Source organism: Amblyraja radiata, chromosome 2 (genome assembly GCF_010909765.2).
Source record: "Amblyraja radiata isolate CabotCenter1 chromosome 2, sAmbRad1.1.pri, whole genome shotgun sequence".
NCBI classification, from domain to species: domain Eukaryota; kingdom Metazoa; phylum Chordata; class Chondrichthyes; order Rajiformes; family Rajidae; genus Amblyraja; species Amblyraja radiata.
In genome coordinates, this window is record NC_045957.1 from 27,823,925 (window position 1) to 27,845,466 (window position 21,542).

At 40.8% G+C, this 21,542-nt stretch overlaps 1 protein-coding gene across 17 annotated transcripts in view; it reads right to left on the bottom strand.

Moving 5' to 3' along the window:
* The window catches only part of kmt2c (lysine methyltransferase 2C), a 394,622-nt gene that overhangs the window by 307,187 nt on the left and 65,893 nt on the right, over positions 1-21,542 (bottom strand). For all 17 annotated transcript variants that reach the window (XM_033044025.1, XM_033044050.1, XM_033044059.1 and 14 more), the window contains one exon: positions 14,162-14,323. In XM_033044025.1, the coding sequence (XP_032899916.1) occupies positions 14,162-14,322 (161 nt within the window). In that variant the 5' untranslated portion in view covers position 14,323. The remainder of the gene's footprint in view (positions 1-14,161; positions 14,324-21,542) is intronic.

Genomic DNA, 21,542 nt, shown 5'->3' on the forward strand with positions numbered 1-21,542 from the left:
TCTGGATGATTTCGCAGGTGCACAAAGATTTGTGTATATTTTTTCTTGTTGCTAAATTCAACATTTTAAATGTGCAAAGCCTTAAAAAGCCTTCTGATTAAACCATTTTAATGTGCCTACAAGTTCTTCTAAGGCCTGACCCCCATCTCATTCCAGTGTGCTCCAGTCCACAACCTCCAGAGAACTTTCCACTTCTCCATTTCTGGCCATAAATCCTCAACCCATTCCACTGATAGCTTCACCTCTCCTCAAGCTGCTTGTAAAGTCTACTTCTTAGTCCTATCTTTCAGTCACATATCCCATTATCTTTGGAACCTCAGTACCCAAATGAAATGCACGTATACCTATCAAACACCCAAGGGCAAGTGTCAATGGCACTTAGATGCAGCCCATTGTGGAATTTGGGCAACGTGGCTTCTAAGAGCATAAATGACAAAGCTTCTTTCAATTGTTTTATACTTTAATATTTACTCCTCAATGATTTGTAACACATCATATGAGCTAATAGGCCTGTCATATTTCAGTATTTAACCAGTTATCTAATAGCTTAAACCTAAATGTAAAAAAGTACATTAATGTACAATCAATATAGTTGAAAATTAATGCATTAAATCTGACAGGACAACAGATTCAATATTTCCTTACAGTAAAAAATATAACCTCTACACAAGAATCAGGAAGTGATTTTTTTATTACAAGTTCTGTGATACAACCATTACTTTTTCAAACCATTTTATTCTGACCTCGAAACATAACTACAGCTATAAGAACAATTAATACAACTATACTTCAATTGATTACTGACAAATGAAGGATAAAGCAACTGTCACTGCCCCACAGTAAACACTATTCGGAGGGAAGATGCACACCACGGTCTGCAAGATGGGATAACATAAATCACTACACATTATATACTCCACTGCGCGCGTCTCTCCTTTCATCGCGACCCATTTCAAATGTTTGTTTAGTTGTAATCTGACATTTAAAGTGAAATTAACGAACAAGTCATAAATATCGTTCAGTAACTGACTCCTAAAGTTGTAAATATATCGAAAATATCTTGTTTGGTTTTTGTAGAGAAACTGCATTCAGCGCTCATTGTAAACTCCATTAGATGAAAGTGTTTTCCAAAAACAAACAAGAAATTGCACAGAGTATGTTGTAACTTCCATTTAAAATATTACGCTGGCAACAAAAAAATCCACAATCTTAATGGTCCATACCCCACCCCCAGCCAATGCAATAAAACTTATCCTCATGATCCAACTAAAATGAAGAGGGGGCGGAACACTGCTAGCAAAAATAGTGCCGACCCTAAGGCTGAGCAAAAATCCTGGCATGGATCAGTTTAAGATCCGGATTCAAAAACTGACACATGGCGACGGTCTCAGAATGAATTGAAACTTAACCCATTACACGCCAAAATTCTTAACCAAGCTCAAGGGAAGACAGGAATCATTACTTGTTAATGTGGGGTTTCTGGACAAGATTTTTAACTTCAAGTGTGGCTGTGGTACGGTATGTGGTATGATGTCGCCATCAGTCTGAAGAAGGGTCTTGACCTGAAACGTTACCCTTTCTCTCCAGTTATGTTGCATCACCCGCTGAGTTACTCCAGCATTTTGTGTCTACCTATGCAGTAATTAACTTCAACATCTCGATGAAAGCCTCCCTTTAGCAGTATTTTCATCAATTTGCGTTCCAATGTTGATCAAGCACCTTCATATGATTCCATTGATACACAAAATGCAATTGTTCCATATTAAATTTAAGGGCAGACTAGGTTTCTACATTAAAAAATAAACCTAACTTAACTATGATAAATACAGCAAATGGTCAGGAGGACAGAGGGAGAGTTTCAGATCAATTAACTTTTATCAGAAACAAACGGTTAATGCTGGGGAAATTAAAATAAGCTTACGGCATACGGATAAAGAGAATGGTGATGGGACAAGAAACTAATACAGGATATAGACAGAAGTGTATTTGCAATAACCGAATCATTATATAAACTTAATGTTGAGTCCACAGGCTGCTATGCTCAGTTGAATGTTGAGTCATTGCTCCTGGCACAGCAGAACTGCTGTTGAGAAGAGGTTAGGTCAGAACGTAATTGAGTCATGCAGCGAGGACACAGGCCCTTCAGCCCAATTTATCCATGCCAACCAAATTGGCATTATATCTAATTTGCATGCATTTGGCCAAAATCCCTCTAAACCCTTTCTATCCATACATCTGTCCAAATATCTTTTGAAAGTTGTAATTGTATCCACTTGTATCTCCCAGCAGGCAAGAGGTACATAAGTTTGAAAACACATACTTCCAGATTCATGGATAGTTTCTTCTCAGCTGTTATCAGGCAACTGATCAGACCATTTGTCAGCTAGAATGCAATCCTAACCTTCCATCTACCCCATTGGAAACCTTTGAACTATTTTTAATTAGGCTTTATCTTGCACTAAATATTATGTCCTTTATCTGTGCACTGTGGACGGCTTGTTGGTAACTATGTATTGTATTTTCTTTGACTGGCTAGCACGCAACAAAAGCTTTTCACTGGACCTCGGTACACATGACAATAACAAACTAAACTAAACCTAAGCTTCCTCCAGCAGCTCATTCCAGACGTGGACTACCTTCTTAATGAAAAAGACGGCCAAGGTCCCTATTCAATCAAGATAGGTCGACTGTATCAGAGTTCACTTGAGTTTATAGAGAGAGGGGGGGGGGGAGGGAAGAGAAGAGGGTTGTCTAAATGAAACAAAATTTGGCAGGGTTTGATAGATTGGGTGCAGGGAGAATGTTTCTATTGGATATGGGCCACGGGCTCAGGTTGCAGGACAAGAAATTTAGGTCCAAGAAGTGAAGACATTTCTCCAGAAGGTGATGAAATTATGGAATTTGCTACCGCAATGGGGTGCAAAGGGGAAGTCATTGAATATATTTAAGATAGAATGCTAACTTTGTATACGCAAAACAATCAAGAGGTATGGACTGAGTCTAGAAAATACAGCATTGGAGACCGATGATCACTGCGATCGTAGTGAAAACTCAAGAATGTTATGTCCTTCTGCTCCTGCTTTCTATGTGTCTATGGTTAAGTTTGATGAGGCCAATACAGGAAGCTAACAAAAATTTAAGAGTGTGGATTACAGAATTACAAGAGAAACTCTGTCATTCTTTTAAATTAAATTGAGATACGACTCAAACCAATCATGTAATCTGGATTCCGTCCTAACTGTCTTACTGTCTCCACTCCCTACCCATTTCCACTCAATCACCTAAAGACAACCAGGCATTAGTAACTAAAACTTTAATTAAATCAATATTTCAACAAGGCAGTATTCAAGGCTCTGCACAGTAGCATGGTGTAGGAACAAAAATAGAAGACGTACTAGAAAGTAGACAAAAGTGCTGGAGAAACTCAGCGGGTGCAGCAGCATCTATGGAGCGAAGGAAATAGGCAACGTTTTGGGCTGAGAGACGTACTAGAAAGGCTAATATAGCATCTCCTGTGCCACCATGGAAAAATATTGTAAAGAACCAGAGTGCTGGGAGTAACTGAAGAGAGAAACAGTGTATAAAGAATGGCTATATCATAAGGCTGAAGAGGGAAGAGAGATCTGCTTGATGGTGGAATCATTTTAGAGTTGACAGAAATGGCAAATAGATGATCAGTTTAAAGTGGAGAATGCTGGGACGGAGGACGAGAACAAAGACTACCTTTACAATGGAGCATGAAGCATGAAAGCAGAAATGCAGAAAAAGGAACAGAGGGTTAAGTCAATGATGGTCACTGGTACTTATGCGGAAGTTGTAATCATTGGCGCACATCCAATAATACAAAATTGGGAGAATAGAAAATAGCCCTTTCAGGAAGCAAGGCATAAAGATATGCAACCAAGGTTGTGTTGAGAATCTGCGGACCTACAGTGTATATTAATCAATAAAATGGAAGTGAAAAGAGGATGGTCATGAAGGAAAAATAAAAGTTAGGTGGGCTCATGCAAAAAAAGACTAAATCAAAGCAACTTTAATTAGCACCATATTATCTAAATGGTGGCCGACTAGGAAAAGGGGAGATGCAGCGAGACCTGGGTGTCATGGTACACCAGTCATTGAAAGTGGGCATGCAGGTGCAGCAGGCAGTGAAGAAAGCGAATGGTATGTTAGCTTTCATAGCAAAAGGATTTGAGTATAGGAGCAGGGAGGTTCTACTGCAGTTGTACAGGGTCTTGGTGAGACCACACCTGGAGTATTGCGTACAGTTTTGGTCTCCAAATCTGAGGAAGGACATTATTGCCATAGAGGGAGTGCAGAGAAGGTTCACCAGACTGATTCCTGGGATGTCAGGACTGTCTTATGAAGAAAGACTGGATAGACTTGGTTTATACTCTCTAGAATTTAGGAGATTGAGAGGGGATCTTATAGAAACTTACAAAATTCTTAAGGGGTTGGACAGGCTAGATGCAGGAAGATTGCTCCCGATGTTGGGGAAGTCCAGGACAAGGGGTCACAGCTTAAGGATAAGGGGGAAATCCTTTAAAACCGAGATGAGAAGAACTTTTTTCTCACAGAGAGTGGTGAATCTCTGGAACTCCCTGCCACAGAGGGTAGTCGAGGCCAGTTCATTGGCTATATTTAAGAGGGAGTTAGATGTGGCCCTTGTGGCTAAGGGGATCAGAGGGTATGGAGAGAAGGCAGGTACGGGATACTGAGTTGGATGATCAGCCATGATCATATTGAATGGCGGTGCAGGCTCGAAGGGCCGAATGGCCTACTCCTGCACCTAATTTCTATGTTTCTAGTTCCAAAATGGACAAAATTCAAACAAAAGAGCGAGAATATAATAAAAAAAACAGGTGAGAAAAACAAAACAAAGGGGTTCCACATATTCAGTGAAAAACTGGGATTAATAGATTCCCATGAGCAACACCTTCTTTCAAGGGAATAGAGTAAAAAGTTTTGTAATACGAGAACATGTTCAGTCAGGCAGAGAATACAGGTGACAGATGGGACAGGTTTGGCCTCAAATCAAAAAAGGAGTATCTGGGGGTGGCATGATGAGAGATGAAGCAGTAGATAGATTGGAAAATGTAGTAAAACTTAGACAATTAGAACCACAAGAACATGAACCGATGAGGGCATCAGAAAAAAGGGATTCAGGAAGAAAACACAGGAAGAAAAATAAAAGCTGAGTTACAAATATTTCTATGAAACGAGGACAGGCTAGATTGATTTTGGGAAGAAGTAGAATATGTAGGGTTGGAATTTGTGAATTTTCTTTCATGTTTTTTTCAGTTCAGCTTCAGAGTATGCCTGACATTATATTTGTTGTTGAGCCCACACTGACCGTGGATCTCCTGCAGTAATCCACCAAATCTTGGGAGATAACATCTTGCCTTCCAACAAGGCACATTACAATATCTCAAATCTTGGGAGACAATATCTTGCCTTCCAACAAGGCACATTACAATATCTCAAATTTAGTAAAAATAATTTCACAAAATTATCCTAATATTGCCATTTACCCCCACTTTTGGCCGTTTGCAAGGTTCACATTTGTTTACCACCTATTTTTGGCTTGCACTCATTTAGCATTTATCTCTTCTACCTCCTTCCGACAGCATCCCCTTCCCTACTGTACTTTCCTCCACCAATCCCTTTTCTTTCAACTTTGTTCTGTCACAGGTTCTGATGAAACATCAAATCCGAAATATTAACTATTTCCTTCTTCCAAGATAGTGTGTGCCTTGTGAATATTTCTAGCAGTTCTGGGGGGGGGGGGTTGCAGAGAAGGGGGAAAGAGTTGGGAAAGGAGGTGAGGTACAAACATATCAGCCATCATATAGTCATATTGCAAAATAGTTATTAGCCTGAAATTGGATGGAAGTAGAAAACAAGTGGAGAAACAAGGTCAAAAAAGTTAACTCGGTCTGAAGTCCAACTCCATCAAGTTTAGGAACAGCTATTTTTTACACCCATCAGGTTCCTGAACTGATATGTACAACCCTAATCCTACTTGGCTAAAAAACACTACATACCATGCCTTGCTTTACCATGGACTTGTTTTCTAATTATGTTTTGCACTAATATTTTTTTCCACAACGTCTATCTTTTCACTGATTGGCAGAATTTGTATACGATTTATGTATAATCTTCATGTTTCTGAGTGTTGTCCAAGTCTATGTGCTTGAGATGCTGCAGCAGTCAAGATTTTCATTACTACTTCATCTGGTTAGGCCTGATTAGGTAACTCCTGGACAGAGGAAGTTGCAAAAAGGGGTGGATTTTGCCAGAACCATCACAGGTATTGACCTCCCCGCTATTGAAGGGATCTACAGGAAGTGCTGCCACAAGGAGGCAGCTAATATGAAAGACCACACCACCCTGGCCATGCTCTCCTCTCACTGCTACCAATGGGAAAGTGGTATACGAGCCCGAGCACCATGACCTCCAAAGTTCAAGAGCAGCTTCTACCCAGCAACCATCAGGCTATTGAACTACACGGCACAACCCTAAACACCACCCTGCCTCAGCAACAATCCACGATGGACTTTGTTTTTGTTATACTACGTACTTTGGTTTTGCACTGTTATGATCTGGTTGCCTTGTATTATTGATTATTAATTTATTGTATAATTGATTATTGTATATTTGTATTTTGTGTTATTTCACCTAATGGCATGTAAATCTGAAGCAAGAAAATGTTTCATTATTCCGCTCCTGGCACATGACAATTAAACACTATTGACTCTTGAACATACTTATGCATATGACAATAAACTCAACTCAACTTAACTTGACTCAGCAACTCCACTGGGTCATGATGGACTTCATTCCAGGGTCTTAAAAAAGAGGTGATCAATGAAGAGTTGGTTCTAACCTGGGTCACTGACCTGAAACATTTGTTCGGTTTCTCTCACCACACATACCGCCTGATTAGTATTTCCAGCATTATGTTTTAATTTCACAGTTGATGCTTTGGTTTTAATTTTCAAAAAAATTCCTTACATTTGGGGGAGGTGCTATTAGATTGAGTAAAGCAGTTATTACATTCTCTATTTACCAAAATGGGAGGGACACAGAAAGCAGGAAACTACAGGCCAATTAACTCACCAGCTGTCATAAGAAAACTGTTGGAGGCTATTATTAAAGATGTTAAAGCAGGCACTTAAAAGATATCCAAGGTAATCAGGCAACAACATGTTTTTTTTTAAAGGGAGATCATTTATGAACAATTTAATGGTGTCCATTTAAGTAGTAACATGTACTGTAGAAAATGGGGAAATACTATATTTAGACTTTCAGAAAGAATTTAAAAAGGGGCAGCATCAAATGATGTTACAGAAATTGAAAGCTTATGGTGTAGCAGATAACATTTGTGCGGACAGACGATTGTTGGCTAACACAGAACTAAGTATGCAAAATGGATCTTTTAGCGGTTGGCAAGATGTATACAAGTATTGTACTACAGGAATCGGTACTAAGTCTTCAAATTCTTACAATCTGATTGCTAAATTTGCTTATTACAAAGATAGGTAGGAAATAACACTGCAAATATGACAATATGTTTTGGGATTAATTTGGCATGTGTTTGTCCAACAGTCATAGATGTGCAGTACTAAACAATACAAACCAAACTGATGCATTCAGAACACCCGAAAATGTTTACTGCATAAATTAAATTAAAGCCAGCAAATGGCTTATTCAATTTGTACTGTGAGATAATTAATGAAAAGCAGAAATACAGCAAGAGCACCCATAAAATACTTCCAAATCAACTGAATGAAAGAATTGAATGCCTTATATTAATAGTAAGCATTTATGTCTGAACATGCAATGCAAAGGATCTTTACTCAAAACCATAATGTGTGCTGTACCCCAAAGTACTGCAACAAACAGATTTTTTGAAACTACTAATATATTTATTGAGCTAATAGAGACATCCAGCATGGAAACTGGCTCTTCGACCTACAGTGCCCTCCATAATGTTTGGGACAAAGACCCGTCATTTATTTATTTGCCTCTGTACTCCACAATTTGAGATTTGTAATAGAAAAAATCACATGTGGTTAATGTGCACATTGTCAGATTTTATTAAAGGGTATTTTTATACATTTTGGTTTCACCATGTAGAAATTACAGCTGTGTTTATACATAGACCCCCCATTTCAGAGCACCATAATGTTTGGGACACATGGCTTCACATGTGTTTGTAATTGCTCCGGTGTGTTTAAATGCCTCTTTAATGCAGATATAAGAGAGCTCTCAGCACCTAGTCTTTCCACCAGTCTTTCCATCACCTTTGGACACTTTTATTGCTGTTTATCAACAGGTGGACCAAAGTTGTGCCAATGAAAGTCAAAGAAGCCATTTTGAGACTGAGAAACAAGAATAAAACTGTTAGAGACATCAGCCAAACCTTAGCCTTACCAAAATCAACTGTTTGGAACATCATTAAGAAGAAAGAGAGCACTGGTGAGCTTACTAATTGCAAAGGGCAGCAGGTCAAAGAAGACCTCCACAGCTGATGACAGAATTCTCTCTATAATAAAGAAAAATCCCCAAACACCTGTCCGACAGATCAGAAACACTCTTCAGGAATCAGATGTGGATTTGTCAATGACCACTGTCCGCAGAAGACTTCATGATCAGAAATACAGAGGCTACACTGCTAATGCAAACCACTGGTTAGCCGCAAAAATAGGATGGCCGGGTTACAGTTTGCCAAGAAGTACTTAAAAGAGCAACCACAGTTCTGGAAAAAGGTCTTGTGGACAGATGAGACGAAGATTAACTTATATCAGAGTGATGGCAAGAGCAAAGTATGGAGGAGAGAAGAAACTGCCCAAGATCCAAAGCATACCACCTCATCCGTGAAACACAGTGGTGGGGGTGTTATGGCCTGGGCATGTATGGCTGCTGTAGGTACTGGCTCACTTATCTTCATTGATGATACAACTGCTGATGGTAGAAGCATAATGAATTCTGATGTGTATCGACACATCCTATATGCTCAAGTTCAAATAAATGCCTCAAACCTCATTGGCTGGCGGTTCATTCTACAGCAAGACAATGATCCCAAACATACTGCTAAAGTAACAAAGGAGGATTTTCAAAGCTAAAAAATTGTAAATCCTTGTCAATCACCCGATCTGAACCCAATTCAGCATGCCTTTTATATGCTGAAGAGGAAACTGAAGGGGACTTTCCCCCAAAACAAGCATAAGCTAAAGATGGCTGCAATACAGGCCTGGCAGAGCATCACCAGAGAAGACACCCAGCAACTGGTGATGTCCATGAATTGCAGACCTCAACCAGTCATTGCATGCAGAGGATATGCAACAAAATACTAAACATAACTACTTTCAATTACATGACATCGCTGTGTCCCAAATACTATGGTGCCCTGAAATGGGGGGACCATGTATAAACACTGCTGTAATTTCTACATGGTGAAACCAAAATGTATAAAAATAGCCTTTATTAAAATCTGACAATGTGCACTTTAACCACATGTGATTTTTTTTTTCTATTACAAATCTCAAATTGTGGAGTACCGAGGCAAATAACTAAATGATGGATCTTTGTCCCAAACATTATGGTGGGTACTGTGACTCACACATGCCAACCAAAATGCTGCATCTAAGATAGTTCCATCAACCTGCATTTGGCCCATATGTCTCTCTAAACCTTTCCTATCCATGTACCTGTCTAAATGTCTTTTAAATGCTGTTTATGGTACCCGCCACAACTACCTCCGCTGGCAGCTCGTACCACGTACCCACCATCCTTGGAGTTAAAACGTTTCCTTTCGTCCCTATTAAATCTTGCCCCTCTCACCTTAAACCTACAGTGGCTTGCAAAAGTATTCATACCCCTTGAACTTTTCCACATTTTGTCACGTTACAACCACAAACGTAAATGTATTTTATTGGGATTTTATGTGATAGACCAACACAAAGTGGTGCATAATTGTGAAATGGAAGGAAAATGATACATGGTTTTCAAATTTTTTTACAAATAAAAAACTGAAAAGTGTGGCGTGCAAAAGTATTCAGCCCCCCTGAGTCAATACTTTGTAGAACCACCTTTCGCTGCAATTACAGCTGCAAGTCTTTTGGGGTATGTCTCTACCAGCTTTGCACATCTAGAGACTGACATTTTTGCCCATTCTTCTTTGCAAAATAGCTCAAGCTCAGTCAGATTGGATGGAGAGCGTCTGTGAACAGCAATTTTCAAGTCCTGCCAGAGATTCTCAATTGGATTTAGGTCTGGACTTTGACTGGGCCATTCTAACACATGAATATGCTTTGATCTAAACCATTCCATTGTAGCTCTGGCTGTATGTTTAGGGTCATTGTCCTGCTGGAAGGTGAACCTCCGCCCCAGTCTCAAGTCTTTTGCAGACTCTATAACAGGTTTTCTTCCAAGATTGCCCTGTATTTGGCTCCATCCATCTTCCCATCAACTCTGACCAGCTTCCCTGTCCCTGCTGAAGAAAAGCATCCCACAGCATGATGCTGCCACCACCATGTTTCACAGTGGGGATGGTGTGTTCAGGGTGACGTGCAGTGTTAGTTTTCCGCCACACATAGCGTTTTGCATTTAGGCCAAAAACTTCAATTTTGGTCTCTACTGACCAGAGCACCTTCCTCCACATGTTTGCTGTGTCCCCCACATGGCTTGTGGCAAACTGCAAACGGGATTTCTTATGGCTTTTTTTCAACAATGGCTTTCTTCTTGCCACTCTTCCATAAAGGCCCGATTTGTGGAGTGCACGACTAATAGTTGTCCTGTGGACAGATTCTCCCACCTGAGCTGTGGATCTCTGCAGTTCCTCCAAAGTTACCTTGGCTGCTTCTCTGATCAATGCTCTCCTTGCCCGGCCTGTCAGTTTAGGTGGACGGCCATGTCTTGGTAGGTTTGCAGTTGTGCCATACTCTTTCCATTTTCAGATGATGGATTGAACAGTGCTCCGTGAGATGTTCAAAGCTTGGGATATTTTTTTTATAACCTAACCCTGCTTTAAACTTCTCCACAACTTTATCCCTGACCTGTCTGGTGTGTTCCTTGGGCTTCATGATGTTGTTTGTTCACTAATGTTCTCTAACAAACCTCTGAGGCCTTCACAGAACAGCTGTATTTATACTGAGATTAGATTACACACAAGTGGACTCTATTTACTAATTAGGTGACTTCTGAAGGCAATTGGTTGCACTGGATTTTATTTAGGGGTATCAAAGTAAAGGGGGCTGAATACTTTTGCACGCCACACTTTTCAGTTTTTTATTTGTAAAAAAATTTGAAAACCATGTATCATTTTCCTTCCACTTCACAATTATGCGCCACTATGTGTTGGTCTATCACATAAAATCCCAATAAAATACATTTATGTTTGTGGTTGTAACGTGACAAAATGTGGTTGTAACGTGACAAACTTTTGCAAGCCACTGTATATCATCTGGTTCTTGATTTCTCTACACTGAGACTGTAATTGTTCATTTTATTTTCCAAATAAAGTTACGAGATCACACGAACCTTGGTTCTTTTCCTAACAATACTCAATTTTCCAGTCTTAGTTGAGTTGTACAGCATATTAACAGGTGCTTCGTCCCACTGCATCTATGCCAACAATCATACCTATCTACATCAATCGCACTTCCCTGCATTAATTTTATATCGCTCTATGCTTTGCTCATTCATGTACTTTTCCAAATGTCTTAACCATTGTTACCATTCTACCTCCATCACTTCCTCTGGCAACTCATTCCAGTTTTCCCCCGTGAAATATTTACCTCTCAGATCCCATTTTGACCACCTCCCTCTTACCCACACTATATATTTGCAGACAGACTGCCCAACAAAACATTAATAGGATGTCAAAACAAATTTCTAATCATAGTTTGAGTTAGGAATGCAATTAAGAAGTTAATTTCAGCCAGACTTATAAACCACAATAATAAGGAAAATCAAGAAATACTCAACAGATCAGGCAGCAGCTCTAGAGATGGAAAATTAGGTAACATTTCAAGTTAGCAGTTTTTTGGTAGAAAGACCGGAAACATTAAGTCAATTTTCATTTCAAGAGTGTTTATTGTCAAATGTCCCAAAACGGAACAATGAAATTCTTACTTGCAGCAACACCACAGATATGTAAACATAATACTCTGTAAAACACCAAATAAACAAAATTTAAAAACAAAAGCAATAATAGTGCAAAGTCAAAAATAATGCCCCCGAGTATGTAGCTTGGATCCTATTTGGAGGTTGTAGTGTTTAATAGCCTGGTGGTTGTAGGCAAGAAGCTGCTCCTGAACCTGGATGTTCCAGTTTACAGGCTCCCATACCATACTCCCGATGACATGAATGTGTGGCCAGGGTGGAGTGGGTCTATGATAGTTCTTGCTGCCTTTTTTGAGGCAGCGACTCTTGTAGATACCTTCGATGGTGGGGAGGTCAGTATCCGTGATAGACTGGGCAGTATTCACCACTTTTTGCAATCTTTTTCATCCCTTGCCATTCAAGTTGGCAAACCAAGCCATGATGCAGTCAATATTCTCTCCACTGCACACCTGTACAAGTTTAAGAGTATTCGTTGACATACCAAATCTCCTCAATCTTCCCAGGAAGTGGAGATGGGCTATCTTTATAATTGCATCAATGTGCTGGGTCCAGGATAGACCTTCAGAGACATGCATTCCCATGAGTTTGAAGCTTTTGACTCCACACTAGCGTCTCGTCAATGAAGACAGGTTTTTGGGTCCCTGTCCTTGCTCTTCCAATACCCACAATCAGTCCCTTGGTCTTATTGACATTAAGAGTGAGGTTGTTGGTCTGGCACCATTTATTCAGTTGATCGATCTCTCTCCTATATTCTGACTCATCGTCATCTGTAATTCGTCCAACAGTGATGATGTCGTCAGCGAACTTCAAGATAGAGTTCGAACTGCGTCCGGCTACTTAGTTGTCAGCATACAGTGAGTCGAGCAGGGGCTGAGCACACACCTTGGAGGTGCTTCATTGATGATGGTTTCATTGATCATGAACAGATTGTGGTCTGTTGATGAGTAAGGCGAAGATGGGATGTGCAGAAAACCAATTCTGTGAGCTTGGCAGCCAGCTTGGAGGGAATGAACGATGATGAACGCCACAAATTTGAACAGATTCTGCCACACCTTCCCAACATTTATTTCAGATTTCCAGCATCTATGATTATTTTGCATTTCTACATTAATTTGGAGGAAGTTTACATAAAAGACTTTCCGTCTTAAATTTAAGAAGAATTTTCCGAATGGCAAGTGTAGATATTTCAGACAGCTTCCACTCCAACTGCTTAAAAAACACTCAGCCAAATGTTTTGGTTTTGTGAGTGAATGCATTACTACAAATGAATGCATTTCTGGTACTAGTGATGGCATAATTAGAACAATTTGAGTGGATGAAAAAAAATGCTGAAATTAGTCAACCGCTTTAAATATTATTTTTTGGATTATATGTAAGCACTGTACTAAATGAGTGACAAGGGTGAAATTAGAGGATATTTACATAATGCTAAGTGTAAATATTACATATATCTTGGGGAAACAAATGATGCACACCTCATGCCTGGTAGACAGAGTCAATGTTTACAGTGGTGGATGAGATATCAATAATCGGCTGTTTTGTCCAGGAGGGTGTTACGTTTGAGTGCTACTGGAGTTACACTTATCCAGGCAATTGAAGTTCTTTCACATTTCTGGCTTGCACCTTCATCTGATAGAAAGTAATCTTAAACTGACCTATTAAAATAGTTAGTAGTCCACATACATTTGAATTCAGACAAGATTCAAAACCATGCCGATTTTAACATGCCGCAAAGAGAAAAGGCTTTGTAGCAGAAGATCATTGTATTTCCAAAAACAATAAAGATGTTGAGGGAGCATCAAATATATTATCCTAACCATGCCAGGCCATCTGTTCCATGAACCAAGTACACAAACCAAACGGGTTTAAAATAAAACAGTGTTCCTGAAAGCTGATGCGTTTTAGGCATTAGCAAATCTCAAGATATCAGATGCAGATTTCGGAGAACCATCATACGGAGTACAGTAGCTGCTTGGTAACATCTGAACACAACCAATGCAACTTAATTTACAAATTTTCAAATAACACTTACTTCTTTTTCTTCTGTAGAGGAGTTGTGCCATCTTTGCGAGGTCGGCCCCGTGGCCGTTTGTCATTATTTACAGGGCTGCCAACAGGAACAGCCGCGAGGGCGACAGAAAGAGGTGGCGGTCCTAGGTCAGATGCCTCCACACTTTTGTCCTCTGATGACATTCTAAGGAGATGAAAGAATAAAATTTGGAATTAGAAAACAATGACTAACACTGAAAACTAAGCATCAAATCCAGTTGCTAAATCCCAAGTATCCGTATTTGTCTGGCTATTTTAACCCAAATAAAATAGCACAGATCAAGTGTGGTTGCCTTTGACCAGCAACTGATTGATACACGAACTGCTAACAAAACCATCTTTCTGTAACATAAAGAACTCTATTGGTTCACTTCAGAGATTGTGCACCACAACCATCAATGCAACATTTTAAATTCAGTCACTATTTTAGTTGTCAATCCCAGTAATATGCAGTATTTCTTATCCATCCAAAATATTTCACTTTTGAGCAATGGATTACCAGTGGATCTGTTAAAACAAGCAGTTGAGTCAGTTTGAAGTTCATGTGATTATAGAAGGTAGCTGATTAGTGAGTGCTTTACAGAGACTTCAAGATGCTGTGGTGTATATGTATGTATGTATGATTTTAATCCTTGAGCCAATGCTGTTTGTGACCAGAGAGGCCCAGGCTTTTGATACAATCATGATGAAATAGCCATGATGCTGTGCAAATTAAAGGAAAACAGTCACCTGTGCTTCTTCACAACAGTGTGACCCATCTTTTTCTTAACGGTAAGCTTTTAGAGGAAGAACATGTTGCCAATCGCTGCGGGTAACACCCGAATTGCACAACCTCTACTCACACATGTGATGGTACTTGAAGGAACAGATATCGGGTTCACTGGCAGCAGCACCATCTACCGTAGAATTATTTTACCATGGATAACATCAAGCTTCAGATTTTATTGCAACAGCAACAATCAGACAAGTGGTTAATACAATCACAATGTTGAGTGGAGATTTTTAGATGATAGAAGATTTTTGGGTCAATGGGAAGAGAGTAATTTGTCAAAGAATTTCCAGCCTTCATCTTTTTCTTTATCTAGATAATAGTTATTGTTTATGATCTCGCCCACCAATAATCATGGGAAGATTTCTTGGGCTATATCATGTTTGGACAAGATGGTATATTTAAGACACACTCTATGTGATGCTTGCTGGAAGGGATGTAAACCATGTTTTGATGTTCCTGATCCAGACTCATAACTAGGGCGGCATGGCAGCGCAGCTGGTAGAGCTACTGCCTCACAGCACCAGAGACATAGGTTTGATCATGACTATGTGAAAGCCTGTGTGGAGTTTGCAAATTCTCCCTGTGACTGTGTGGGTTTACGCCAGGTTTCCTCTCACACCCCAAAGACGTGCAGATTTGTGAGTTAATTGGCCTCTATAAATTGCCCCTGAGTGTGTAAGGAATAGATGTGAAAGTGGGGTAACCTAGAACTAGTGTGAACAGGTAACCAGTGGTCCAGTGTGGAGTCAGTGGGCCCAAGGGCCTGATTCCGTGCTGTATAGCTAAACTAAACTAGCCATCGTTAACACTGCCTGAAGCCTGGAAAAAGCATCATAAAGCTGTTTAAAATCATTACAACTATTCTGAGAAACAGCACCCAATACCTGCGATTTAAGGACAAACCCATTTGCCTGGTGGAAGGGTCATTTAGACATACCAATGCAAGAATACTTCATTGTTGACACTACAGGGGGTAATCATTGGCCTCATCTATACTGGAGGACATCGCTCATCGAAAACCTCACAAGAGATGGAGGTTGTGACAACTTGCAAAATACTAGATGACCCAAAGTGCAATTATGGCCATGGGAACCTGACCATGAAATATGTCCACCTGCCTATTAAGCTCGTTGAGGAGTCACCTCCGTAGACCATTAACTGGATTGTCAGACAAGACGTTCAATTGAGAGGCTTTTTACATCATGCAGACAAGACATTCCTGAATGTGATGCCAGCTCCACAATTTCCTTTTTTACCCCAGGCAACATTGGGAAACCAATGGAAGGAATGGAGATCAAAATCTTCTGGGCTTAATCAGGAAGTTGCAATGAAATCTAGTTAACAAACGCAACTAACATCGAGTACGCATGCGCCGAACTGAGAGGCAGCAAGTCCTTGTAGCTACGAGTTTTGTTTTAGTGTTTTAGCGTTTTAGTGTGTTTTGTTTAGTGTTTTATTTAGTTTTGTTTAGTTTTTGTGAAGGACAAGGACAAGGACTTGGATACAAGTCCTTGTAGCTCAGAGTTTTGTTTAGTGCTTTAGTGCTTTAGTGTGTTTTGTGCGTTGGCTGCTGCCGCTGCTGCTGTGCAGTAATTTTTACACAGCATGTGTAGAGTCGCGTATAGGAGGGATGAACTCCTTATGTGGCGACGGACAGCTTACGGAATAAAACACCATATTCCGTCTGAGCTGAAGAAGCCGTTCCGTGGTTGCCGTGCAGGTGCCAGGCTAAGGGCCTGGAGGTGGAGATACAAGCCGTTTCTGCCATCGATCCTTATGGGGAACGTCAACTCATTCCCTAACAAGTGTGAGGAGTTGGAGGCCCTTATGAAGAACCAACGGGTCTACCGTGAGTGCAGTCTCATGTGTTTTACCGAGACGTGGCTGATGGACATCATCCCGGATTCCTGTGTGGATCTCCCCGGCTTCACTACGGTACGAGCAGATAGAGACCCGAAGGCGAGTGGGAAGATCAAAGGTGGGGGACTTGCTCTGCTTGTGAACAATAGATGGTGTAATCCAGGTCACATAACTGTGAAAGATAAGATCTGTTGTCGGGATATTGAGCTCCTGGCGGTTGGACTGAGACCTTATTATGTACCGAGGGAGTTCTCCCACATCGTCGCCATTATTGTTTACATTCCTCCTCGAGCGGAGCCTGTAGTCGCATGTGACGTCATCCAAGAGACTGTCGCGAGATTACAGACCCGACACCCGGACGTATTCATTGCCTTATCAGGGGACTTCAATCATGTGAACATCAGCCCCCACTTGTCAGGCTTCTCACAGTATGTTGACTGTCCCACAAGGCACAATAAGACACTGGACTCGTGCTATGTCAATGTCAAGGAGGCCTATAGTGTCTTAGCCTTTCCACCGCTTGGCAAATCAGATCACAACCTGGTTTATCTAAGGCCTTCTTACAAACCCTGTGTACTGAGACAGCCTACAACCACCAGGTCTTTCAGAAAGTGGACACCAGAGGCCAGTGAATCACTGAGGGACTGCTTTCAATGCACAGACTGGGACATACTGATGGAGCCACAGGAATTAAACAGCTGTATGGACATCGACAGGATGGCTGGATGCATAACGGACTACATCAACTTCTGTAGGGATGTTGTTGTGCCAGTAAGAACTGTTTGTTGCTTTCCCAATAACAAACCTTGGATTACAAGCAACATCAAGAGCCTCCTAAACGAGAAAAAGGAGGCTTTCAAGGTTGGTGATCGGGAAAAATTCAAGAGGGTACAGCACCACTTGAAAAGGAGTATGAAGCAGGCAAAAGGGGACTATAAAAGGAAGCTGGAGAAGAAACTGCAGTACAACAACATCAAAGAGATGTGGAGAGGAATGAAGACCATCACTGGCTTCAAGGAGAAGAGAAGCCAGCCGTCAGGAGACGTGGATAAGGCCAATGAGTTTAACCTGTTCTATAACAGGTTTGATCTGGTATCCCCTCCCACCTCTACAGGTGCAGCCTCTCCCCCACCATCACCTCCACGAGGCAGCCCCCCCAACACCACAGCTGCAGCACCTCCTATGCCGGCATCTCCTCAACTGTTCTTCACGGCGGACGAGGTGAGAGCTGAGCTGAGGAGGTTGCGCCCTGGTAAAGCAGCTGGCCCTGATGGTGTATGTCCCAGGCTACTAAAAGACTGTGCGGCTCAGCTGGCGGAGCCGCTCCAGACCATTTTCAACCTGAGCCTCCAGTCAGGGAGGGTACCAGGTCTGTGGAAAACATCATGTCTCGTTCCGGTTCCCAAAGCAGGGCGGCCGACCGAGATCAACGACTACAGACCGGTGGCCCTTACATCACATATCATGAAAACAATGGAGCGGCTACTCATTCGTCTCCTGAGACCACAAGTCCAGCACGCACTCGACCCACTACAGTTTGCATACCAGGAGAACATTGGGGTGGATGACGCAGTCCTCTACATGCTGCACCGGATCTACTCCTTTTTGGACAAACCCGATGGCTATGTGAGGATTATGTTCTTCGACTTCTCAAGTGCGTTCAACACCATCCAACCACCAAGCTTCTGAATGACAAGCTTAAGAAGATGGGGGTGGATTCCACATTTATCTCCTGGATATACGACTACCTGACGGGTCGACCACAGTTTGTCAAGCTGGGGGACAGTGTCTCTGGCACGGTGGTGTGCAATGTTGGAGCCCCACAGGGAACGGTTCTGGCCCCGTTCCTCTTCACCCTGTATACAGCAGACTTTAACTATAAGTCTGACACATGCCACGTACAGAAATATTCAGATGATACAGCGATTGTGGCATGTGTAAGGAACGGGCAGGAGGAGGAATACAGGAACTTGACTAGTTCCTTTTTTGCTTGGAGTGAAGAGAACTGTCTCATCCTGAACACAACTAAGACTAAAGAGATGGTGGTTAACTTTGGCAGGTCCAAGCTCCCCCTTCAGCCGGTCAACGCTGCAGGGGCTGACATTGAGGTGGTGCAGACATATAAATACCTTGGAGTGCACCTTGATAACAAACTGGACTGGTCTGTCAACTGACTCCCTCTACAAAAAAGGCCAGAGCAGACTCTTTTTCCTCAGAAGGCTCAAATCCTTCAATGTGTGTAATGATATGCTGCACATGTTTTACAACACTGTGGTTGCAAGTGTTATTTTCTACGCTGTTGTCTGTTGGAGCAACAGCATTAGTGCAAAAAACAACAAGAAGCTGGTCAAACTGGTTAAACGAGCTAGCTGAGTGCTGGAGGGGAGAGTAGACTCTGGGATGGATGTGCTTGAGAGGCGTATGAGGCACAAGGTGCAGGTCATCCTGAAAAACCCCGGGCATCCCCTCCATATAATTCTGGAGAGTCAAAAGAGCACTCGGAACAACAACCGGCTCCTCTCCCTGCCTTATAGAACGGAGCGGTTCAGGAGATCCTTCAACCCTGCAGCCATTAGATTTTATAATTCGGACCGCTAGGCTGTAGGGGGATGCATTTTGCAATTTTTAATTTTTAATTGTTAATTATTGGTCTTTTTAAGTATTTATTGCTCTCAGGTAGTGTCCACATTGTATTCTATGTATTTTCTGTCTGCGTTCGTTTTGAATCTGTGGGTTTGTTGGTTGGGGGCTTCTGGACATCTGAATTTCCCTGAGGGGATCAATAAAGTGTTTATTATTATTATTATTATTATTATTACAGCCAAATGTTTGTTTTAAATTGGTTGAATGATATGCAATTATCCACAGAAAACAGATATTAAATAGGTTAAAATATAATTAAATAATCATTAGCTGGCTTTAACATCAGACATGGGTTGGGTCCAGCTTTTCCAGTACTATTACATTAAAGAATTAAGCATTATCGAGAATTAAATGCACAAATGATTTCAATTTATTCGATACATGAAATTTGAAAGACATGCACAATATTTTACATCTAATTAAAGTATTTTTCTTTTGCTTTAGAGGGTGTGGCATTTGTCAGTTATTAAACAACATTGCACATATAGGTCATGAGAATTTTGATTTTATTCTTTCAAGGGATGAGGGTTTAACAGGCTGAGCCAACAATTATTTGCCCTCCATAATTGTCTTTGAGAAAGTGGTGCGTTCATGGACTGCGACAGTCCTTGACATGTGGTTATAACTACAATGATTTTCAGGAGAGTTACAGGAGTTTGATCCAGCGTCGGTGAAGAATGGCAAAATATTTCCAAGTCAGGATGGCGTGTGGCTTGGTGGACAACTTCCAGGTGGTGGAGTTCTCAAATTTTTCTTGCCCTTGTACTAGCTGGCAGAGGTTGTGGTTTTGAAAAGATACTTTCCAAGGAGTAATAAAGCCAAACGATAAAAGATATACCAGCCCAAAACAAAGCAACCAGTCCCAAATTCTGCTAACAGTCGGAAGGATCTCAAACACAAGCAAATGACAAATACCAAATGTAAATGTTTATCAAACCCACATAATGATTTAAACCTTGCACAACTAAAATTCAGGGGGGAAAAAATTATATCTAGCCCAACTTTTACACCTTCAACAACATCACTGGATTAATTAAGTGCCTGTTTTAACAAAGTTGAGATGAAAATACATCTCATCAATTTAAAAGTCAGAATTTGTTTTCTCTGTCATAATGGCATTTAAACTGCCATGCAAAATCTGTCCTGAAACACTTCTGGCAATCGTAGGCACAGCGATGGTTAATCCAATCGCATTCTGAATGCAAAAACACCCGGAAGTTATTTTATATAACGTTTTCTAGCTAATTTGCCAAACCGGGTTTTATACCTCATTAAGAGAGCATACAGAACTAAGATGAATTTATATTCGTCTTTTTTTTAAATATACGAACGTTGAATTAACCACACAATAATCTTGAAGTGACTCAATGTATGCTCGTAGAACAAGAACATTTACACTGCATAAAAGGAGGCTAAGAAATATTGCTATTAATAGGACAGATGTCAAAACTGGAACATTTGAGATCCCTATTCAGGTCATCTAACAAAATAATTTTGGTAAGAACACATTACAGATAAAACCCAATCTGATTCCTCAGTGATATTCAAACTACACCAGAAATAATATTCTTGTCAGTTCTGAGGTTCTGCGAAGATCCAAGACTGGCACTTTATTACTTGATTCAGAAGAAAAGCAATCGTGACAAATTTTCCTCAAATCGTCACAGCTGGACTCTCATTTGTGAGAATGGGCAACCTTGGCTATTATTTAACTATTCTTTTACAAGCCCATTTAATTATTTGCTAGAATGAATCCATGGAAAAATACTGCAGTCTACCCAATAGCATCACATCTCTTCAACAGTCTTAACTGGGTTATCTGATGCAGTAATTGGAACCTGAAACAGGAGGTGAAGGCCACATGAATGTCACTATGTTGGAGCAGATTGGCTTTCACCTGCATTCAGTTGTCCAAGGTAAAGAGATTTTGTATCAGATGACTCACATGCAGGGCTTATACAGAAGTACATACATAAAAGGCTGTGTACCAAAAACTGCAGATACACTCATTAACACTTAATTTTCAATTATAACTAAAGGCATTTATGTATTGTAGATGGAGCAATAGACTTCTGTTACTTGCAGAGAA